This window comes from Falco rusticolus, chromosome 13, assembly GCF_015220075.1.
Source record: "Falco rusticolus isolate bFalRus1 chromosome 13, bFalRus1.pri, whole genome shotgun sequence".
Taxonomy (NCBI): Eukaryota; Metazoa; Chordata; class Aves; order Falconiformes; family Falconidae; genus Falco; species Falco rusticolus.
In genome coordinates this window covers 305,698-327,389 of record NC_051199.1, presented here as the reverse complement: position 1 = coordinate 327,389, position 21,692 = coordinate 305,698, and the positions used below count along the sequence as shown (strand labels likewise).

General features: G+C 56.3%; 1 protein-coding gene across 7 annotated transcripts; it reads left to right on the top strand.

Moving 5' to 3' along the window:
* Window positions 1–127: 127 nt before the first annotated feature.
* Window positions 128–20,627, top strand: ILF3 (interleukin enhancer binding factor 3). 7 transcript variants are annotated; one of them, XM_037407152.1, is made up of 20 exons: window positions 128–183; window positions 3,602–3,697; window positions 3,781–4,007; window positions 4,304–4,484; window positions 4,823–4,970; window positions 6,418–6,509; window positions 6,930–7,025; window positions 7,314–7,425; window positions 7,939–8,036; window positions 8,431–8,542; window positions 8,691–8,801; window positions 9,142–9,341; window positions 9,684–9,857; window positions 10,294–10,431; window positions 13,383–13,559; window positions 13,845–13,995; window positions 14,094–14,147; window positions 18,212–18,565; window positions 19,545–19,676; window positions 19,840–20,627. In XM_037407152.1, exons 2-20 carry the CDS (start codon window positions 3,695–3,697, stop codon window positions 19,971–19,973), a joined length of 2,694 nt encoding a protein of 897 aa, XP_037263049.1. In that variant the 5' UTR covers window positions 128–183; window positions 3,602–3,694; the 3' UTR covers window positions 19,974–20,627. The 7 variants fall into 7 exon arrangements, with proteins under 7 accessions (XP_037263049.1, XP_037263047.1, XP_037263045.1 ...); XM_037407150.1 differs by having other exon boundaries at window positions 13,842–13,995; window positions 19,545–19,667; XM_037407148.1 differs by having other exon boundaries at window positions 13,842–13,995.
* The last annotated feature ends 1,065 nt before the right edge of the window (window positions 20,628–21,692 follow it).

The following is a 21,692-nucleotide window of genomic DNA, read 5'->3' as shown; positions in this document are numbered from 1 at the left end:
CCCCGCCGGCGGCGGCTCCGCCCCCCGCGCTGCAGTCTGGCTCCCGCCGCACCGCGCAGCGCACGGCGGCCAGGCCGCGGGCCCGGGCCGCAGCGACCACCGCCGGCAGCCCCCTCCCCCCCCCCCCCGGCCCGCCCCCTCCCCCGCCCCGCCGCCTCACCCCGCCGCCGCCAGGCCCTCCCGGTAGGAACCGCGCCGGGGCCCCCCCTCCCCAGGGCGGCGGGGGGGGGGGGGGGGGCGAGGCGGGCCCGGGGGGGGGCGGGCCCGGGTGGCCGGGCCGCGGAGGAGGGTGGGTAGGCCCTGGGGGGGGGATGGGGTCCGTGTGTGTGTGGGGGCGACCCAACCCCCTTCCCCTCCTTCCCTCCCTCCCCGCCGGCCCATTGTGCTGTGGAGACAAAATGGCGGCGGGCGGCCCTGGGGCCGGGGGTGAGTGAGGGGAGGGCTGGGGAGGGGGCTCGGCCTTGTGGGAGAGGGGGGGGCCGCGCCTCATCGCCCCCTCCCCCCCCGCCCCCCCCGCCCTCCAGCCGCTCCTCAGGGTGTGGGGAGGGGGTCGCGGCTCGCCGGAGGGGGGGGGGGGAGGGGGGTCGCGCTGTGAGCGCCCCCCCCCCCATTTCCCGCCGCTTTGTTCTCGCCGAGCCTAAAAATGGCGGCGGCGCCCCCCACCCCCACCCCCCACGCGTGGGTGCGGGGAGAGGTTGGGCCCTTGGGGGGTCGCGCCTCCCCCCTCTCCCCATATGGTGGCCCCACGGGCTGTGGGGGGAGGGGGGTGTGCATGGAGTGGGGGCAACCCCCCCCCTTTTTTGGTGGGGATGGGACCCCCGACTCCCCTCTGCAGGGTTTATCCCGCCGTGTCCCCCCCCCCCCCCCCCCCCCAGCCCGTTATATCGGCCGCCGGCTTATGGATGCTTCAGAAAAAGAGGAAAAATAACAAATAAGAGCCTGCCGCCCTGCCGCCGCTGCTCGGCGAGACCCCAGGCTCGCCCCCGCCGCCCCCTCGGTGGGGCAGGCACCTTGTGGGGGGGGGCGAGATGCTCTCGGTGCCCCCAGACCCGCAGGAGCATCCCTGCGAGGGGGGGCTGCTGCCCTGGCGGTATGGCTTTGCCACCCTCCCATCCAGGTAGGACAGGCTACAAACACCCTCCGCTCCGCCCCCCCCCCCCCCCCAAAACCCACCGATTCTCACTCAAAACGTAGAAGCTTCCCCAAAACGGGATGCGCTTCTCCCTGTGCCTTCAGCAGCCAGGGCAGGAGTGCCGACCTCTTGCGTTCCTCTGTCGTTCCTCTGCACCCCCCTCCCCAAACACGGGTTTCGGGGAGGCTGTTCCCACCCTTGGAGGGCTGGAATCCAGCGGAAAGTTTCTGGAGAAACCAAGCGGGTGGTGGAAGCGGTAGGAAGGGGGGAGCGGAGCAGGCCAGGCTTCAGGCAGTGGTGGAATCTCAAAGTTTCTCCTTTTTCCCAGATTTTGAGCGACGAGCGGCGTCGGGAGCAGCGTGCGGTGGAACCCGTTCATGCGTTCTTTAACTTCTCCTGTGGTTCTTTTCCCCCCCCAAGAAGCGCGAATCCTGTGATGCTGCAGCATCAGCTCCTGGGTTCTCGCTGGAAACAAATTCCAGTGGTCCCAAGAAGAGCGCTCGCCGCCGTCCGTAGGAATTGCAGGAGCTGGGGCTCCCGTGGCGCAGGCTGCTGTAGGGACAACTGCCTCGCTAGGGTGGATTTCAACTGCTTCTTACCTTGCTTGGAGGAAATTTAAGGGCGGGTTCAGAAAAATAACTGCGTACAGCGCGTACAGGTTCCTGGGGATCCGGTCCCGAGCAGCAGCGGATCGGGAGCCTGGCACCCGCAAGCACGAGAAGCTGCCTCGTGCCTTCTCGCAGGTAATTCTCCCTGCTCGGCGGGTGCTAACCTCTGGGTTTGATTGCAATTAAATCCTGAGTTGTAACCCCACCGAAATCATCCTGTGCGTAAATATTTGCAGGGTGGGCAGCGGAGGCGTTGCTGGGCCGTGGAATACCAAGTCCGTAGGACACGGGAGCCCGTGCAGCGCCGGCAGCTCGAGGGAACGAGTTTTCCCAACTTTATCCTAGAAAATTCATTGGGTCGCGCGTCCCAGCTCTGTCTGTAAAGCAAAGTGTCCCAGCAGGGTCCCGATTCCTGCCCTTCGCCTTGCCTCGTAGAGTGGTAACAGCGTTACTTCGGCAAAGCGCTGAGTATTTGGGCAGTTAATCAGCTTTTTTATTATTATTCCAGTACCCTGGATAATTTCTATTCAAACTGGCCGGGCTTACTCGCAGTTTGTGTCATCTGTGAAGCGTAAAAAGTGAAAACATTGGGTTTGCGAGCCGGAGGTAGCGATGACCGGCAAGGCCGGGAACGGGCCGGCTCGCGGCGTGTTCTGGTGGGGGGAAAAAAAGCAAAAGCGAGCGTCGCTCCGGTCTCATTCCCGGTGAAACTCACCCGCCGTGGAAGGACTCCCGGGAAAACGGGGCTTTGGTCGTGAGCTCTGGAGGAATCGCGGCGCGGTTGACGTTCGCTGGCCGTGTTCCCGAAAGCCGGAGTTACCAGGCGGTGCGGAGGTGTGCTCGGGTGTACCGTGGTGGTGACCCTCATCATCGTCAGGCGCCGAGGCTCTTCCTTTGCCTCCCTCCTGCTTGGCAATTCTCTGCGGTGCCGCAAAACACCAGGACCGCGGCTGCCCCTGCGCGGCTTCGCTTGGAGGGAGAGCGAGCGGTTTATTAAATAACTTCGGTCAAGTTAACGACCGTCGGGCGAGTGACTGTGGGTTCTGACGCCAACGGCGGGGGAAACGGCGTTACCAGGGCCGAAAAAGCCGATCCCGGTGGGTTGAGGTGGCGTTTTGAACCCCTCGCCGGGTTCTTGGTGGACGTCGATGCTCTTGCCTCCCGAGAAAGTAAGTCAAGAGACTCGGCGGCAGCTACTGGGCTCGTCTCGGTCCTAATTAGAAGCGGGCTTGTTTACTCTGGGGCCGAATTTTGGGGTGAGAAGCGGCACGTGGCGGAGAGGTCTTTACGAGGAGCTGAGGTGGGTGAATGAAAACCATCGCCACGCTTGGCAGCCAGGCAGTGCCAGCCTGGTTCTCCTGGCCCCCTGGGCCGGGGTTCTCCTGGCCCCCTTGGTTCTGCACCTCATGGAATTATATTTTCCTGGTGCCAGCTGCTCCAGTGTGTGCGTTACCTTCGATCCGCTTTGGTTTAGAACCAGGAGCTTTGGAAAAACCCACCTTTGCTGGCAAAGCCTTTGGGGAGGAAGGAGCTGAGATAATAGATTTACGGCCACGAGTGAGAAGTAGGAGGGAAAATGGGCCCAGGTCGTCGCGTCTCGGGGAGGTGGCGCGGCGGAACGGCTCGAAGGGTTTGCCTGGTGCGGGGACACGCGGGGCTGCAGCCCGTACCCTGGGTGCTTAACCCAGCTCTGAAGAATCATCCCCGGAGTCCTCAGGAGCAGAAAACGAGGCTTTCACTAACGACTTTGCCTACTTCTAATGGCGGTTCTTGCGTCCAGTTCTCGTCGTCGGTCCCGCGCGCGCTCGGCGGGCGGGCTGCGGGGACGGAGCGGCGCTCACCGGCTTTCCTTTGCTTTCAGATCGCGGAGGAGCGTGGGACTGGTACGGTCTTTTTGGTGGAAGAATCTAAATAAGCCCATTTGGAAGGCTTGGGCGGACATTCAGAAGCCAAAATGGTGAGGAGCGGGAGGTTGCGGGCTGGCGAGGTCGGTCGCCGTTGCGCGGGGCCCTCTAAAATTGTCCCGAATTCCCTTTCCAGCGACCCATGCGTATTTTTGTGAACGACGACCGCCACGTGATGGCCAAGCACTCGGCCGTTTACCCGACGCAGGAGGAGCTGGAGGCCGTTCAGAACATGGTCTCCCACACGGAGCGAGCCCTCAAGGCTGTGTCCGACTGGATCGACGAGCAGGAAAAAGTCGGTGGGGAACAGCCAGAAACAGAGTCCATGGAGACGGCGGCCGATGAGGAAAACAAGGAAGGGGGGTAAGGAACGCCAGCGGACGAAGGGCGCTGTCGGGCGTCGCGGTCCTTTGCGCTTCGATGAGTAAAAACCCGCTCGCCAAAGGTGTAAAAAAAGTCCTTTTCCCTGGCTGTGGAATTTGGGGAAATTGGGAATTTCAGGGGAATGGCGAATTTTCCTGGGCAGGTGTAGCAAATCCTACGGGGGGGGGGGTGTGTGGCACGTAATCCTTAGGGATCCCTCCCCTGCGGATCCGCTTGGGGCTCGGGTGGCTTTGGTGGCCTCGCAGCCGCGGTGACGGTGGCCCCTCCGCTTGCAGGGATCAGAAGGCCACGGAGCAGTTGACGAGGACCCTGCGCGGGGTGATGCGTGTGGGGCTGGTAGCCAAAGGCTTGTTGCTGAAGGGGGACTTGGATCTCGAGCTGGTTCTTTTGTGCAAAGATAAACCCACCACGGATCTCCTGGAGAAAGTAGCTGACAATCTCGGAGTACAACTTGCTGTGAGTAAAAACCTCCCGCCCGTAAAACCTTCCCAGGTTCGCTGGCGCTTGCTACGGAGCGAGCGGAATTGATTTAAAAAAAAAAAAAAAACCCAGGTGTTTTTAAAGTGTATTTTAAAATAATAATAATAAAAAAAGACACCGATGCCACTGGTTTTGATACCCTTTTTCCGTCTCTTTGGAAAAATAATTTCTGTCGGCACGTGGCTTTGGATTTGCCGTGTTCCGTGGATTTCTCTCGTAGCCGGAGCGTCGCGCGCAGGCACTGCGGGGAAGGGACGTGCCCCATCGCTCGGGGGCGAGCCGGGCCTTTGCTAAACGGCACGGTTCTCTTGCAGGCGATCACCGAAGACAAATACGAAATAATCCAGTCGGTTGGCGATGCCGCTATTGTCATTAAGAACACGAAAGAGCCGCCGTTGACGCTGACCATCCACTTGACGTCGCCCGTAGTCAGAGAAGAAATGGAAAAACAGTTAGCTGGAGGTATGGAAGGCTGGAAGCGGCCCACAGCCGGCTGGAAACCCGTACGTTTCCGTGGCTAATTCCACGGGTAAAGCGTGCTCTTCAGTTTCAGCCGAAGCGGCGATCGTTATTTTCGCGTAAATTCAAAATTCAGTAAGGCGACGGCCAACCTCATGACATCACGGTTACGGTTTATTTGGCCTGAGCTTCCGAAACTGAGTAGCACCTTTCAGAGGGTATTTTGCTCTTTTTTTAATTGTTTTTTTAATCTTTTTTTTTTATTACTGTTATTTTTTTTTCCACTTGGGCCTTGAGTTCACTAATACGTCATCTCGTTGTATTAATCTCGTTTTGTACCCAGCCATGCGAGTGGCCTGCACAGTGACGTAAAAATATAAACCGGATACATTTTTTCAAAAAAAACCCCAAAAAACCACACCAAAAATAAAACAAAAACCTCGAAGGCTTCTTGTTAAATGACTTGCATGTACATGAAATTGGATGTGCCGGGCAGTTTGTGTTGCAGCAAGAATGATAGGTGCTCTGGGTCTGTTTTATCCGCTTAAAAAGTTCCGAATGCCAGGAAGCGATGCAGAGTTTTGGATAAAGTTAGCTTCTCCCTCCGCTCTCCTGTTAATTCCCTTGGGAATTAAAAATTGGCAGGCGGTTTGGTGGTTTTGGTGCTTGGATTGCGACGGGTCCCGTGTCGGAGGCACGGCGCTGTCGCCTCGGCGGCTTCCAGCCGCTGGCTCTGTGCACTAGCCTTATCTAAAACCCTGGTCTTCAGAAACTTTGGAGCTTTTTTTTTATAGTTTTCAAAGAATGTTACTGTTTTTTTCCCCCCCTCGAACCATATCTTCAGTTTTGCTGCAGCACAGACTGGAAGGTATCTTTGTGCTCTCTTGACTTGTCTATGGTTTTGATATCTGACCTCGTCTACCAAGCCTTCTAGTTTGTCAATTTTAGGGACGCTGGACCTTTGACCAACAGGACGCTCTCTGTCACGGGTTGGGGCCAAGGCAGGCAACCCTTCTGGGCGGAGGGGGTTCCCTCGATCCTCCCAAAGCTCCCCCCCACCCCCCAAACCCCCCCAAACTCCTCTGCTAAAGCTGCGCTCTGAACGCCGGAGCGGGGAATGATTTCAAAACCTCCCTTGCTCCATCACCGGCCTTGTGCGAGCCGTAAAGGATTCCCATCCCGTTCCACGCCCCGGCTCCTCCTCGAGAGCAGATTATTGCTCTGTCTCCCGTTAATTGACCTTGTCCCCCGCCCCCTCTGCAGTTTTAATTTCCGAAGCGAGGCCGTTAGGCGAGCGCACTGCAGACCCCAGCCTTCCCGGGTACGGGATGTAGATCAGGATCTTTTGGGAGCCTCAGCTGCCCGTTAGGAAGCTGCCTCGTCCCCTCGCCGCCTGACAGAACCCCCTTGGTCAAACTGTGCCTTGTCTTCTTATTCCATCCACGAATAGAAACGCTATCAGTCAACGACTCCCCGGACGTTCTGGACAGGCAGAAATGCCTTGCTGCCTTGGCGTCACTGCGACACGCCAAGTGGTTCCAGGTTTGCATTTTGTTCTTATATTTGTCTTTAAGTAGAAAATTCGTAAAAGTATTAAGGGGCTGACTAATTTTTTTTTTTTTTTTTATATATATATTTAAAATACTTTTAACGGCGGATGGTAACTAGATGTGCTGAACTTAGCGTCTGTCGGCGGTACAGTCGCTAAAGAGGCACTTAAGCGAATTAAACGTTCGGAAGGAACCTTTTTTTTTTTTTTCTAAAGGGTGGACGCAGAGCTGCTGCTTTGTGTCAAGAGTAACGTTGCCTTTGGTACGCGACCATTGCAAAGCCGTAAGATGGTAACGCGACATACCGCTTACCCTTGACAAAGTAGCACCGCAAAAAAACGAATTTGTCCGCGAGCCGGCAGTCCGGGGGTGCCGTGTTGAACGCCCGCCCCGCTTCTGCTTCTTTTCCTAGGCCAGGGCGAACGGGCTGAAGTCGTGTGTCATAGTGATACGAGTGCTGCGAGACCTGTGTACTCGGGTTCCTACGTGGGCGCCGCTGAGAGGATGGGTAATTTCCTTTTTTTTTTTTTTTTTTTTTTTTTTTTTTTTTTTTGTGGTTTTTTCCTTTCATTTTTCCGCTCTCGGTGCCGCTGCTCCGTCCCCTGCCGTCAGCTGGTAGACATGGGCGGCGTGAGGAAAATTTTCCGCCCCGAAAAGACACGCGAGCGGCTGGCTGGGATGTAAACGCCTCGATGGGTTTTGCGGTTCTCGACGTTGTAAATCCTTGAGTGAATTTGCAGCAGCTTCCAGCCGTCCCCGCAGGCATGTCTCTCACTTCCAAACCGTCCTTTTTCAGCCTCTAGAGCTGCTGTGCGAGAAATCCATCGGGACGGCCAACAGACCCATGGGCGCCGGCGAGGCGCTGAGGAGGGTTCTGGAATGCCTCGCCTCGGGAATCGTTATGCCAGGTTAGGTGGTTCTCTGCATTTACATTTCAAAGCGAAGCCGAAACGAGAGACGGGGTTGAAGCTCAGAGGCGCGGTTACCTGGCCTTAGCGTTGGAGAAATCCCTGGTGGCGCGCGCGTGGCTCAAGGTTCGGAGCTCGGAAAAGCCCCCCCAGCACACACGGGTACTACAGTACCTCGCTGTTCCTTAGGGCACGTCTGTTCAGAGCTACGGACCCATGATTTAAGAAAAAACAAAACAAAACAAAACCCCAAAACCACCAACCCTGTAGAGCGAGGTGCCAGTTTTCTCCGAGCGTAAAATTGGTTTCCTGAGCGGTGGCGACCAGCTTCGCCGCTCCTCGTACGTGTAAATTAGCCCAGGCCAGTTTCAGAATGTTGGACGTTGGATGGATCGTGTCGGTCCGTGTTCTTCGAGAGATGAGTGTTGATTGATGCCAAGGGAATACTTAGTTTAGTTTCTTTAGAAACACCAGGATAATTCTCTGCATATCTTCCTTGTTTCCTGCCTTCAGATGGTTCTGGTATTTATGATCCTTGTGAAAAAGAAGCCACTGATGCTATTGGGCATCTAGACAGACAACAAAGGGAAGATATCACACAGAGTGCTCAGGTATAGTTTTGACTACAGATGTTACGAAAACTTCACCAGTCCCACTGCCTCTGAACTCCCGTATTGGTTAACGGTAGAATAGTCGCCTCACGGAGGTCGGTGTTAACTTTTTTAATACCCAGTCCAGTAAAAGCGATACGAATGGGTCCCGCACCGCTAAGGAATTTTGTAGCTTGGCCAACCAGAAGCAAAGTTATCAGGTTTTAAATAGTGACCTCCTGCCGTGACCCGTGTTTTTTGGGTCCAACTTGGCAAAATTCAGAGAGTCCTATTTAAACCGATGAGGATTTTTCTGTGTAGGGGTGGGTAGAATGTTCCTGTCTGAAACTGTGCAGGGAACGGAGATCGGCGCGGCCGCTTGCGCCTCCCAGTAACACACGTTTCATCTTTCTAGCACGCTCTGAGACTCGCTGCTTTTGGCCAGCTCCACAAAGTCTTGGGGATGGATCCCCTACCTTCCAAAATGCCCAAGAAACCAAAGAACGAAAACCCTGTTGACTATACGGGTAGGTACTCGCTGGGGAAGAAAACCCACTGAAAAAAAACCAACAACCAACCAACCAAAAAAACCCCAACAAAACACCCAGCTCACGCGGCAAAAGGCTTTTGCTGGAAACCAGAAGGCTTAGGTGGTTTTTCTAACCATCGTTACAGTCCAGATCCCTCCCAGCACGACGTACGCCGTCACCCCCATGAAGCGTCCGATGGAGGAAGACGGAGAGGAGAAATCACCCAGCAAAAAGAAAAAGAAGATTCAGAAAAAAGGTATTGAGTTAACGAGAGGTAGGTACAAAGGGCGGCCCGGGGGCTGTTGGCAGGCGGGGGGGGGGGCAGGTTGCGGATTTGCTCCGGGGGGCGTTGGGCCTGGGGATGACGGGGGCTGTGGGTTTTAAAGCAAAACCTGAACGCCCTCGGATTTTGACGTAAATCCTCGCAAGGAGGAAAAACCGAGATCAGAACTTGTCTGAAATGGCTTGTGCTGCTTGGAGAGAGGTGAAAACATCCGCCAACTTTTGTTTGGGGTTTTTTTTTTGTTTTTTTTTTTTTTTTTTTTTTTTTTTTTGGTTTGTTTTTTTTTTTTTTTCCCCCCTTTCTCTCGATTCAGAGGAAAAACTCGAACCTCCCCAGGCCATGAACGCGCTGATGAAACTAAACCAGTTAAAACCTGGGCTCCAGTACAAACTGGTCTCTCAGACTGGCCCCGTTCATGCTCCTATCTTTACGATGTCTGTGGAAATCGACGGCAGCACGTTTGAGGCGTCGGGACCTTCCAAAAAGACGGCCAAATTGCACGTGGCGGTGAAGGTAAGAGCCGCCTGGGTCGGTTCGCTGTGGCGGGGCGCTCAGGGGGGAGACGGTTCCACGCTGACATCTCCAGAGGGCAACCAGAGGGTGCTGAGGGCTGGTCACCGCCGCCAAACGCGGAAAATGTCACCAGCCCTTCGGGGCAGGCGAGGGGGGGAGCTGAGCGCCGAGGCGGCGTGGGCACCGCGTGGCCTCTGCGCCCTGCCCGGCGCTGGAGCAGGGTCAGCAAGAGGATTCACGAGAACATTCTGGAGGTTTTACCCTCAAAACGGGGCGGGCACGCGCCGGCGGCTCGTCCAGACGAGGGCTCTTCACCCACTTCTCCGACTCTCCTTCCTCCAGGTCTTGCAAGACATGGGTTTGCCCACGGGGGTGGAGGGCAAAGAGTCTGGGAAAGGAGACGAATCGGCGGAGGAGACGGAACAGAAACCGGTCGTCGTCACCGCTCCTCCGCCTGTAGTAGAAACTGTCTCGACGCCCACTGCTGCGTCCCCCCCCGCGGATCAGACCCCGGAGGTGAGCGTGGTGGGAGAGGGGAGAGGGGCCACCCCGAGCCATTGGGCTGGGGGGCGCCTTGCAGGGCCGGGGCTGGGGGGGGGGTCATAGGGCTGGGATGGTCTCGCAGGGCCGGGTCGGGGTCTCACAGGGCCGAGATGGGGGGTCACAGTGTGGGGGTGGGGTTGCAGGGCTGGGCTGGGGGGTCATAGGACCGGGCTGGGGGGGGTCTCAGGGCCGGGCTTGGGGGGTCTCAGGGCGCCATGGCAAGCGCCTTCGAGCCGTGGCAATGCGCCGTGCGCTCCCCTTACCGTCACGGTAAGGATTTAGGAGCGCGAAGACGCCGGGCGAGCTTGTGCCAAGCCAAGGCAGTTTCAAAGTGACACGTTTCGGAAGCCACTTGGGGGGCTGTGGAGGGTCTTTCTTGGCGTTTCATCGCCCCCTCCTCCACTTCCAGAACGTGAAACAGCAGGGACCAATTCTGACGAAGCACGGCAAGAACCCCGTGATGGAGCTGAACGAGAAAAGGCGCGGGCTGAAGTACGAACTGATTTCGGAAACGGGCGGCAGCCACGACAAGCGCTTTGTGATGGAGGTGAGGCGGCTTCTGGTCCTTTCTCCCCCGCTGTGCCTTCATCCCAGCGCAGGCATCTCAAACTTCCAAACCTAAAAGAAGAGTCCAAAAATTATGAAAGGGCAGAATGGGTTTGGGTTGGAAGGGATTTGGGGAAGTTTAGCTGGGGGGGGGGGGGGGGATGTTTTCCCTGGAGCAGGCTGCTCAATGCCCCCCATCCGCCCTGACCTTGAACTCTTCCAACCCATGGGATTGTCTGTGGGCATGAAAAATAATTAAAAAAAAAAAGGAAAAACCAAACAAGACCCAAAAGAGAGGAAGGGGAAAAGCCAAACGAGACCCAAAAGAGAGGAAGGGGAAAAGCCAAACGAGACCCAAAAGAGGGGAAGGGGAAAAGCCAAACGAGACCCAAAAGAGGGGAAGGGGAAAAGCCAAACGAGACCCAAAAGAGGGGAAGGGGAAAAGCCAAACGAGACCCAAAAGAGAGGAAGGGGAAAAGCCAAACGAGACCCAAAAGAGAGGAAGGGGAAAAGCCAAACGAGACCCAAAAGAGAGGAAGGGGAAAAGCCAAACGAGACCCAAAAGAGAGGAAGGGGAAAAGCCAAACGAGACCCAAAAGAGGGGAAGGGGAAAAGCCAAACGAGACCCAAAAGAGAGGAAGGGGAAAAGCCAAACGAGACCCAAAAGAGGGGAAGGGGAAAAGCCAAACGAGACCCAAAAGAGGGGAAGGGGAAAAGCCAAACGAGACCCAAAAGAGGGGAAGGGGAAAAGCCAAACGAGACCCAAAAGAGAGGAAGGGGAAAAGCCAAACGAGACCCAAAAGAGAGGAAGGGGAAAAGCCAAACGAGACCCAAAAGAGGGGAAGGGGAAAAGCCAAACGAGACCCAAAAGAGGGGAAGGGGAAAAGCCAAACGAGACCCAAAAGAGAGGAAGGGGAAAAGCCAAACGAGACCCAAAAGAGAGGAAGGGGAAAAGCCAAACGAGACCCAAAAGAGAGGAAGGGGAAAAGCCAAACGAGACCCAAAAGAGAGGAAGGGGAAAAGCCAAACGAGACCCAAAAGAGAGGAAGGGGAAAAGCCAAACGAGACCCAAAAGAGAGGAAGGGGAAAAGCCAAACGAGACCCAAAAGAGAGGAAGGGGAAAAGCCAAACGAGACCCAAAAGAGAGGAAGGGGAAAAGCCAAACGAGACCCAAAAGAGAGGAAGGGGAAAAGCCAAACGAGACCCAAAAGAGAGGAAGGGGAAAAGCCAAACGAGACCCAAAAGAGAGGAAGGGGAAAAGCCAAACGAGACCCAAAAGAGAGGAAGGGGAAAAGCCAAACGAGACCCAAAAGAGAGGAAGGGGAAAAGCCAAACGAGACCCAAAAGAGAGGAAGGGGAAAAGCCAAACGAGACCCAAAGAGAGGAAGGGGAAAAGCCAAACGAGACCCAAAAGAGAGGAAGGGGAAAAGCCAAACGAGACCCAAAAGAGAGGAAGGGGAAAAGCCAAACGAGACCCAAAAGAGAGGAAGGGGAAAAGCCAAACGAGACCCAAAAGAGAGGAAGGGGAAAAGCCAAACGAGACCCAAAAGAGAGGAAGGGGAAAAGCCAAACGAGACCCAAAAGAGAGGAAGGGGAAAAGCCAAACGAGACCCAAAAGAGAGGAAGGGGAAAAGCCAAACGAGACCCAAAAGAGAGGAAGGGGAAAAGCCAAACGAGACCCAAAAGAGAGGAAGGGGAAAAGCCAAACGAGACCCAAAAGAGAGGAAGGGGAAAAGCCAAACGAGACCCAAAAGAGAGGAAGGGGAAAAGCCAAACGAGACCCAAAAGAGAGGAAGGGGAAAAGCCAAACGAGACCCAAAAGAGAGGAAGGGGAAAAGCCAAACGAGACCCAAAAGAGAGGAAGGGGAAAAGCCAAACGAGACCCAAAAGAGAGGAAGGGGAAAAGCCAAACGAGACCCAAAAGAGAGGAAGGGGAAAAGCCAAACGAGACCCAAAAGAGAGGAAGGGGAAAAGCCAAACGAGACCCAAAAGAGAGGAAGGGGAAAAGCCAAACGAGACCCAAAAGAGAGGAAGGGGAAAAGCCAAACGAGACCCAAAAGAGAGGAAGGGGAAAAGCCAAACGAGACCCAAAAGAGAGGAAGGGGAAAAGCCAAACGAGACCCAAAAGAGAGGAAGGGGAAAAGCCAAACGAGACCCAAAAGAGAGGAAGGGGAAAAGCCAAACGAGACCCAAAAGAGAGGAAGGGGAAAAGCCAAACGAGACCCAAAAGAGAGGAAGGGGAAAAGCCAAACGAGACCCAAAAGAGAGGAAGGGGAAAAGCCAAACGAGACCCAAAAGAGAGGAAGGGGAAAAGCCAAACGAGACCCAAAAGAGAGGAAGGGGAAAAGCCAAACGAGACCCAAAAGAGAGGAAGGGGAAAAAGCCAAACGAGACCCAAAAGAGAGGAAGGGGAAAAGCCAAACGAGACCCAAAAGAGGGGAAGGGGAAAAGCCAAACGAGACCCAAAAGAGGGGAAGGGGAAAAGCCAAACGAGACCCAAAAGAGGGGAAGGGGAAAAGCCAAACGAGACCCAAAAGAGGGGAAGGGGAAAAGCCAAACGAGACCCAAAAGAGGGGAAGGGGAAAAGCCAACGAGACCCAAAAGAGGGGAAGGGGAAAAGCCAAACGAGACCCAAAAGAGGGGAAGGGGAAAAGCCAAACGAGACCCAAAAGAGGGGAAGGGGAAAAGCCAAACGAGACCCAAAAGAGGGGAAGGGGAAAAGCCAAACGAGACCCAAAGAGGGGAAGGGGAAAAGCCAAACGAGACCCAAAAGAGGGGAAGGGGAAAAGCCAAACGAGACCCAAAAGAGGGGAAGGGGAAAAGCCAAACGAGACCCAAAAGAGGGGAAGGGGAAAAGCCAAACGAGACCCAAAAGAAATGTTGATTTTTCCAAGCGGTGGCTTCTGTCCCTGCCCTCCCCGCTCACGTGCCCTGATTCCATCCCGTTCAAAGGTGGAGGTGGACGGGCAGAAATTCCAAGGAGCCGGATCAAATAAAAAGGTGGCAAAAGCCTACGCGGCTCTGGCTGCACTGGAGAAGTTGTTCCCGGATGCTCCCGTTGCCATCGAGCAAAACAAGAAGAAGAGAGCGCCGGTGCCGGCCAGGGGGGGCCCCAAGTTTGCGGTGAAAGTAAGTCCGGCGGCGGTTTGGGCACTGCTCCCGGCGTGGGATCCCTTTTGGGGGAGGGGAGGGAATTGCGGGGGTGGGGACCCAGGGTCTCCTCCCGGGCTTGCGAGCAGCCACCCCCCCCACCGGTCTGGGAGAAAACACGCTCCGTTTTCTGGAGACGGCCCTTCTGGAGGCGCGCGGCGCCCCAAAGGTGCCTTCCCCCCCCGGGGGGTTGCAGCGGTGCGGTTGGGAGCCGGGTGACACGTCTCTCTCCCTCTTTTCCCCCTCCCCCACCCCCATCAGCAGCACAACCCCGGCTTCGGGATGGGCGGCCCCATGCACAACGAGGTGCCCCCGCCGCCCAACATGCGCGGCCGCGGCAGAGGTGGCAACATCCGAGGCCGCGGCAGAGGCAGGGGCGGCTTCGGCGGCAACCACGGCGGCTACATGAATGCAGGTGAGGTGCTGCCGGCGCCCGGCCGAGCGCCCCGAGCCCTGGTGAGCTGGCTTTGGCCTCGGTTTCATTTTTATTGAAATATTTTTCTTCTCCTCTAGGCGCTGGGTACGGCAGCTACGGTTACGGCGGCAATTCGGCGACGGCGGGCTACAGTAAGTCCTTTGGCTTTTGTTCTTTTTCTCTCGCCTTTCCTGGCGAAACCCGTCGATCTGCTGGGAGCGTGAAACTCCGACTGGGTCGCCCCGCGCGTACCTGGGAGCCCCTTTACGGGGTCCTATTGAATTTTTCGATTTCCGTAGTAGTATTTTTTTTGTTTTGTTTTGTTTTTTTGGTTTTTTTGAACGAGAAGTTAAGGCAAGGCGGTTCGTGTACTCGTTAAAAAGTTAAAAGCGCGCATCCAGGTGACTTCACGTTTCCTCGAAAACCGTGACTCTTTTAAATTTCTCTGCTTTAAGCCACGTGAAGCTATCGGCCACGCTTTTGATTGTGACTTTTCCTGAAAACACCCAGCGATTGGTCTTGAGAAGGCGCCTTCCTTGGGGGGTGACAGGAGCAGAGAAATCTAAAACGCGACTTGCAGATGTGGCGCATTTTGCCATCTTCAAAAGAATTCTAATTTTTCTTCTCTGCTCTGTCTCCCCCTTTTGTAGGTGACTTTTTCACAGACTGCTACGGCTATCATGATTTTGGGTCTTCCTAGAGCATCTAAAAAGTATTGCACAAAACAAAAACAAAAACAAAAAAACAAAACAGCTTTTTACTCCAATTTTCTCCAACTCCAACCCCCAAAGTGTCCGTGCCGTGTCCCCTCAACAGTGGCTTTTCACCGCAGCTTGTCTGAAACTCTCTTAGCCTGCAGAACTTAAGACAGTGGCAGTTTTTATTGTGATTTGCCTTTGAACTTGGTCGTATCGATGTACACAACGGGGGGAACCGATTACCCGGGACCGTTTTTTGTGCAACTTGGCACAAATTTCCAAGCCGGCTCCGTTCAGCGTAAAGGCACAAACAAAAAAACCCCACAAAGCCCAGCCTTGCTTTTTTTATGGAAAGCATTACTTTATTTTTAAAGAAGTGTTTTAAACCGACCTTTGTCTTAATTTACAGCAGGTTTTGTACAAAATTTGAGCCTTTTAATAAATCCCAGCTGTTGGGTACACGCCTCTCGATATTGGGAAGACTTTTCAACATCTCTGAATCTAGTACGGCCCAGCTCCTCTTTTTTTAAAGCATGCCGAATGTTTGACTTGTACGTGGACTCGTGTGTGCCGAAATTTAACCCTACGTCCTTTGTAACACGCTGGTGGATGAACGTGGAGGGCCGGGACGTGTTGTGGCTGGTAGCTAGCGTACCCTCCGAGGTATTGTAACCGTGCTTCCGATCCTGATCCAATAAATAATCCAGGCTTTAGGGGTTAGCGTCAAACACAACCGCTGGGAACGCCTGGAGTCCTTGCTGAACGTGACCCACGGGCTCGCTGGAGCTGAGCCTCGAGGGCTGACAGCAAAGCGCCGGCGCCGCCAAACCCTCGTCGCCTCCCCGGAGCGCTTAAACCACCCGCTGAACTCCAACTCCGGGGAGTAACGGCGCAGTTGGGCCCGAGGCTCCGGATTCCGAGTGTTCGGCCCTTTCTTCTTGCCACGAGATTTGGGGGGTGGTGGTGGTGGGGGGTTTAAAAGTGCGTTTTCTTTGTCGCCGTTCCGGGCTGCGCCGTGCCGCGGGTTGGACTTGGGGGGCTCAGCAGCATTGGGGTTAACTCGGTAATGAAATTGGCAAAACTAAAAAAAAAACCAAAAAAACCCCAAACAAACCGCCCCCCCCCCCCCCCCCCAAACTCTTGAGCTACCACGCGCATTTAAAGGAAAAAAAGTCCAAGCTGTTTAGCAGGTAATTAATAATAAAGCCAGCCAGATTATATTTTAGAAAGGTATTGCTGGAGATAAAAAGGTTTTATACAAGGGAGGACATCCTGTCCTGAAGGAGGTGGGGATGCTGCCCGTCCTTGGGCGCCCGCTCTGCCCGTCCTCAAGCATCTGTGTGTCCTTGGGCACCTGCCTGTGCTTAATTGGCTGCCCGTCCTTGGGCACCTGCCTGTCCTTAATCGCTTGCCTGTCCTTAGCCCTCAGGCATCTGCTCATCCTTAGGTGCCTGCCCGTCCTTAGCTCCTTGGGCACCTGCCTGTCCTTGGGCACCAGCTCATCCTTAATCACCTGCTCATCCTTGGGCGCCCGCTCTGCCTGTCCTTCAGCATCTGTGCATCCTTGGGCGCCTGCCCGTCCTTAATTGCCTGCCTGTCCTTAGGTCCTTGGGCTCCTGCCTGTCCTTAATCACCTGCCCGTCCTTAGGCGCCCGCTCTGCCTGTCCTCAAGCATCTGTGCATCCTTGGGCACCTGCCCGTCCTTAATCGCCTGCCCGTCCTTAGTCCTTAGGCGTCTGCCCTGTCTCTGGGCGCCTGCTCTGCCCGTCCCTAAGCATCTGTGCGTCCTTAGGTGCCTGCCCGTCCTTAGGCCCTTGGGCACCTGCCCGTCCTTAGGCGCCCGCTCTGCCTGTCCTTAAGCATCTGTGTGTCCTTGGGCACCTGCCTGTCCTTAATCACCTGCCCGTCCTTGGCCGTTAGGCGTCTGTGCACCCTTAGGTGCCTGCCCGTCCTTAGGCCCTTGGCCACCTGCCCGTCCTTGGGCGCCCGCTCTGCCTGTCCTTAAGCATCTGTGTGTCCTTGGGCACCTGCCCGTCCTCAATCACCTGCCCGTCCTTAGGTCCTTGGGCTCCTGCTTGTCCTTGGGCTCCTGCCCGTCCTTAATCGCCTGCTCATCCTTAGTCCTTAGGCGTCTGCCCTGTCTCTGGGCGCCTGCTCTGCCCGTCCCTAAGCATCTGTGTGTCCTTAGGTGCCTGCCCGTCCTTGGGCACCTGCCCGTCCTTAATCACCTGCCCGTCCTTAGGTCCTTGGCCGCCTGCCCGTCCTTAGGCGCCTGCCTGTCCTTGGGCACCTGCCCATCTTCATTGTCTGCGTGTCCTTAGGCACCTGCCCGTCCTTCTGCGCCTGCCCGTCCGGGTAACCGCCCTGGCAACTGGCTCTCTGCCATCCTCAGCGTTGGTTTGGGCAAAGCCCCAGATAAGCCCCCGGCAAAGGGCGCTGGGGTTCCTAGTTAAATACGAGGCGCTGGTATGAGACGGGAATCCCAGAAATACTGACCTGGGCGGTGCTGGCCGTGCCGCCCGCCTCGGGGGTCCCCGCGCTCCTTCCCGGCACCAAAGACGGGGATTTTAGTCGGATGGACGGAGCAGGGCGTCACTTGGCAGAGAAATCTTTCGCTCCCCCCGTGGCACTGTTGGCCGGAGAGACGTTTATTACGGAGCATCGCTGCCGCGCCGCGGAAGCAGGATCTGCGGGAAAGGAGGGGGGGAAATAACGATGTGGCGGAAGGTCTGGCTTTAGCGCAGGGGGAGGAGGCCAGAAGCGATGGAATGGTTGAAACATTGAAGGCGAGGGGCTGGAGGGGGCTGTGGCTCCTCCCTGCACCCGCGCCGGATTTCGGAGCCAAGCTGGGATTTGGCTTCACCCGGAGCCATCCCAGTGGTCCCGCATGGACCTGGGAAGCGAAGGGCACGGGATTTTACTCTTTGCCTCCTTTTTCCCTAAATTTTCCTCCCGTTTAAGGAGGCGCCGGCACATCTTGCCCTCTCCTGGGGGTGCAGCTGCCTTCCCCGAGCTGGTGCCGGTTTGCGGTTCGATCCTAGCGGCTTTTATTCCTGAAAAATCGGGATTGCACTCAGCGAGCCCGACCCCAGAGCAACTTTTCTGACACTGAGCCGGGCGTGAGGAGCGCCCCGACGTTCCGCTCGTTCCGAGAGCTTGGCCGTGGCGCTGCCGGTAAATAGAATCAACCCGGGTCTTCTGGTGGTCGCAACCGGGAGCGTTGTGAGGCGCCGGAGGGTTTGGGTAACCGCGGGGGGAGCAGCCGCCTTCGGAGGGAGCGGTGCATCGCTCGCTGCGCGTGCATCGCTCACCGCGTCACCACCGGCTCATTGCGTAAAGCCGTGGCGGCGGCGGCATCGCCCCCCCAGTACGGGAATGGGGTTGCTTTTGTCGGAGCGGTGAAGTAACAGCCGTTAAGTTGCTGTAACGCGGATTAAAACGCCGGAGCCCCGAGGCTGGTCCTGGCCTATCGTGCCGCCCCGAGCGCTGCCGGCGCTGACGCTCTTCTTTCTGTCCAGGCCAGTTCTACAGCAACGGCGGCCACTCCAACTCGGGCAGCGGCGGCGGCGGCTCCTCCGGCTACGGCTCCTACTACCAAGGCGGCGATAACTACAACTCGCCCGTCCCTCCGAAGCACGGCGGGAAGAAGCAGCAGCACGGGGGGCAGCAGAAACCCTCCTACGGCTCGGGGTACCAGTCCCACCAGGGCCAGCAGCAGCAGTCCTACAACCAAAACCAGTACAGCAACTACGGCCCGCCGCAGGGCAAGCAGAAGGGCTACAACCACGGCCAGGGCAACTACTCCTCCTACTCCAACTCCTACAACTCGCCCGGTGGCGGCGGCTCCGACTACAACTACGAGAGTAAATTCAGTGAGTAGATTCAGTGCGTGCCCCGGGAGGGGGAGGGGAGGCGCCGGGGAGACCCGCGGGGGGGGAGGGGGGCTTGGAGGGGGGGGAGGGGGGCTTGGAGCGGGGGGAGGGTCCCTGCCCGCCCAAACCACCCCGCCGTTCTGGGAACCGGGAGGGCATGACGTCATGGAAGGGTTTAGGTGATCCGTTACTGATCCACTAGCCCATCCCTTAGCTGATTTGTTACCTGATTTATTAGCCAGTCCTTTACCCGATCTATTACCTGATCTATTACTGGATTTGTTAGCCAATCCTTTACCCGATCTATTACCTGATCTATCACCTGATCCATTAGCTGATTTATTACCTGATCCATTACCTGATGGATTAACTGATTTTATTACCTGATCTGTTACTGGACTGATTACCTGATCCGTTAGCCCATCTATTACCTGATCCGTTAGCCCATCTATTACCTGATCCGTTAGCCCATCTATTAGCCAGTCTATTAGCGGATCCCTTAGCGGATCCATGAGTCGATCCATTGGCTGATCGGGCTGGATGAGTTCACCCCGAGGCCGGGAAACCCGCCGGCTGCCCCCCGAGCCCTGCTCTGACGTCGGGGGGGATCCCCCGCTCCGCGTTGCTGTTTCACCATCGGTTCTTGGCTCTCTGTGCTGGGGCTGGGCGCGCTGCTCAGCACCGATCCTGCGCTCACCGCGGCCGATCCCGCTGCCGGCCCCTCCGCGGGGGCTTTTAGCACCCCAGGGGGCTGGGGTGGGGGGCTTCGGCTCCTGGCAGCTGCCTTGCCTGGGGCGACCCTCGCTCCTGCAGATCCGGCACCTCTGGCCGTGTGTGGTGACGGCAGAGCTACCATGCTCCCCGTGCTCCCCGTGCTCACCGTGCTCCCCGTGCTCGCTGTGCTCCCCGTGCTCCCCGTGCTTGCCCTGCTCACCACGCTCACCGTGCTCGCCACGCTCACCACACTCTCCCTTCACAGGTTACGGTGGCAACAGCGGCCGCGGAGGCGGAGGAAATAACTACTCGGGAGGTGCCTCCTACAACACCGGCTCGCACGGTGGCTATGGGGGAGGCTCTGGGGGCGGAGGGTCCTCGTACCAAGGTAAGCAAGGTCAGTATGCGACACGTCCCGATAGAGTATTTTTTATTTGCGAGTGGCAGCGGGTCCCGGCTCAGCGCGAGAGCTCCGATTCTACCTTTAAATAATTATTTTTTATTTTAATTTTGACGCCGCCGTCGGCACTGAGCTTCTTTCCCCTTCTCCCCCTCCGCAGGTGGATATTCCTCCCAGTCCAACTACAACTCCCCCGGCTCAGGCCAAAATTACAGCGGCCCCCCCAGCTCCTACCAAGCGTCCCAAGGCGGCTACGGCAGAAACGACCACAGCATGAATTACCAGTACAGATAAAGCCGCCCCTGCTCCCCCTCCCCGCGGGCGCGGGGCTTTCTTACCCCCCCGCGCTCCACCACCCTTGGAATATTCAGTTTTATCGCCTCACGGTAAACACGTTAAAAAAAAAAAACAAAACAAAAAAAAACAACAAACAAACAAAAAACCAAACCAACCAGCCCCCCTGGCCCCCCCGTTTCCATGTTGCAGTGCTCTTTGTGATACTGGTCACTAATGGTTGAGTACCTGTAATTCCATACTTAGCTGTATTTTGGGCATCTCTGTATTTAATGGTTTGTTAGTTGCCATTACAACTTTGTCTAAATAGGATTATTTTTTTTCCGAGGGTTTTTTTTTTTGTTTTTGGTTTTTTTTTGGGTTTTTTTTTTTGGAGTTCATACGATTTCCGTATCCTTTTTCTATTTAAAAATCGACGTGGCGGCGCGAACGCGGCGTGGCTTTAAATAGAGAAGGGATATGTCCTCCGTTAATGCTTTTGTGAAGTGAGTTAAACGAGCTTTTCTGTATTTTAATGCTTTAGTGTTTTCAGTTTTATAAGTGAAGATTTTATTTTAAAAACCAGTGGGAAAGAGTGGGTTTTGTATGCCTGGATCCCTCAGGCAGGACATCTGGAGTCAGCTGAATGTAGACAAATAAACACAAAACTCTTGATGTCTTGGTCTCCGAACGCGGCGTCTGACGGCGCGTGCCAGGGCTGTCGTGGCCTGTGAGAGCCTGCCCCAAAGTGGGGGTGTTTGGCCCCAAAGTAGGGGGGTTGGCCCCAAAGTGAGGGTGTTTGGCCCCAAAAGTGGGAGGTTCGGCCCCAAAGTGGGGGGGGTTGGCCCCAAAATGGGGGCGTTTGACTCCAAAGTGGGGATGTTTTGCCCCAGAAGTGGGGATGTTTGGCCCCAGAAGTGGGGATGTTTGGCCCCAAAATGGGGGTGTTTGGCCCCAAAATGGGGGTGTTTTGACCCAAAGTGGGGATGTTTTGCCCCAAAAGTGGGAGGTTTGCCCCAAAAGTGGGGATGTTATGCGCCAAAATGGGGATGTTTTGACCCAAAGTGGGGATGTTTTGCCCCAAAAGTGGGATATCCTGCCCCAAAAATGGGGATACCCCACCTCAAATCTGGGAATACATTGCCCTAAAATCCAAATATTCTGCCCCAAACCCCAAATATCCCGGCTCAAAAAAAACCCCAAAAAACCCCACCCCAAGCCCAGAACTTTCCCCATTTCCCCCGATTTTAATGGCTCGAACCCGGGGTGTTGGAGAGCAGGCGGGTGGGACTTTGGCCAAACCGTCACCGGCGCCGCGCCGTGCTGGCTGCCAGCCCTGCGGCGGACGCGCCCGGTTCCTGGCAGAGGGTGGGGGGTGACCTTGAACCCCGCCCCCCGAATCCCGGCGGGGATTTCCCGGTGCTGGCGAATCCGGGTGACTTCCCGGTGCCGGAGCCGCGCTGCTCCCCCCTCAACCCAAAACACCGGTCCCGGCTCGGGTCCATCACCGTCACCGCGTTTGCCAGCGCGGGGTGATGGAACCGGGTGGCTCCCGCGCCCAAATCTCCCAGCACCTGCCGCATCCCCCCCCTTAGACCAACGCAGGGACCCAAAATCCCCTTTTTTTCCACCAAACCCAGCGCCAGAGCTGCCTGTTGAGCTCCTCCGGGCAGTGCCGGAGCGATGCTGGCTCCGGCATCACCACCACGCTGCGGTGGTTTGGCATCGCCTCGCACTGGT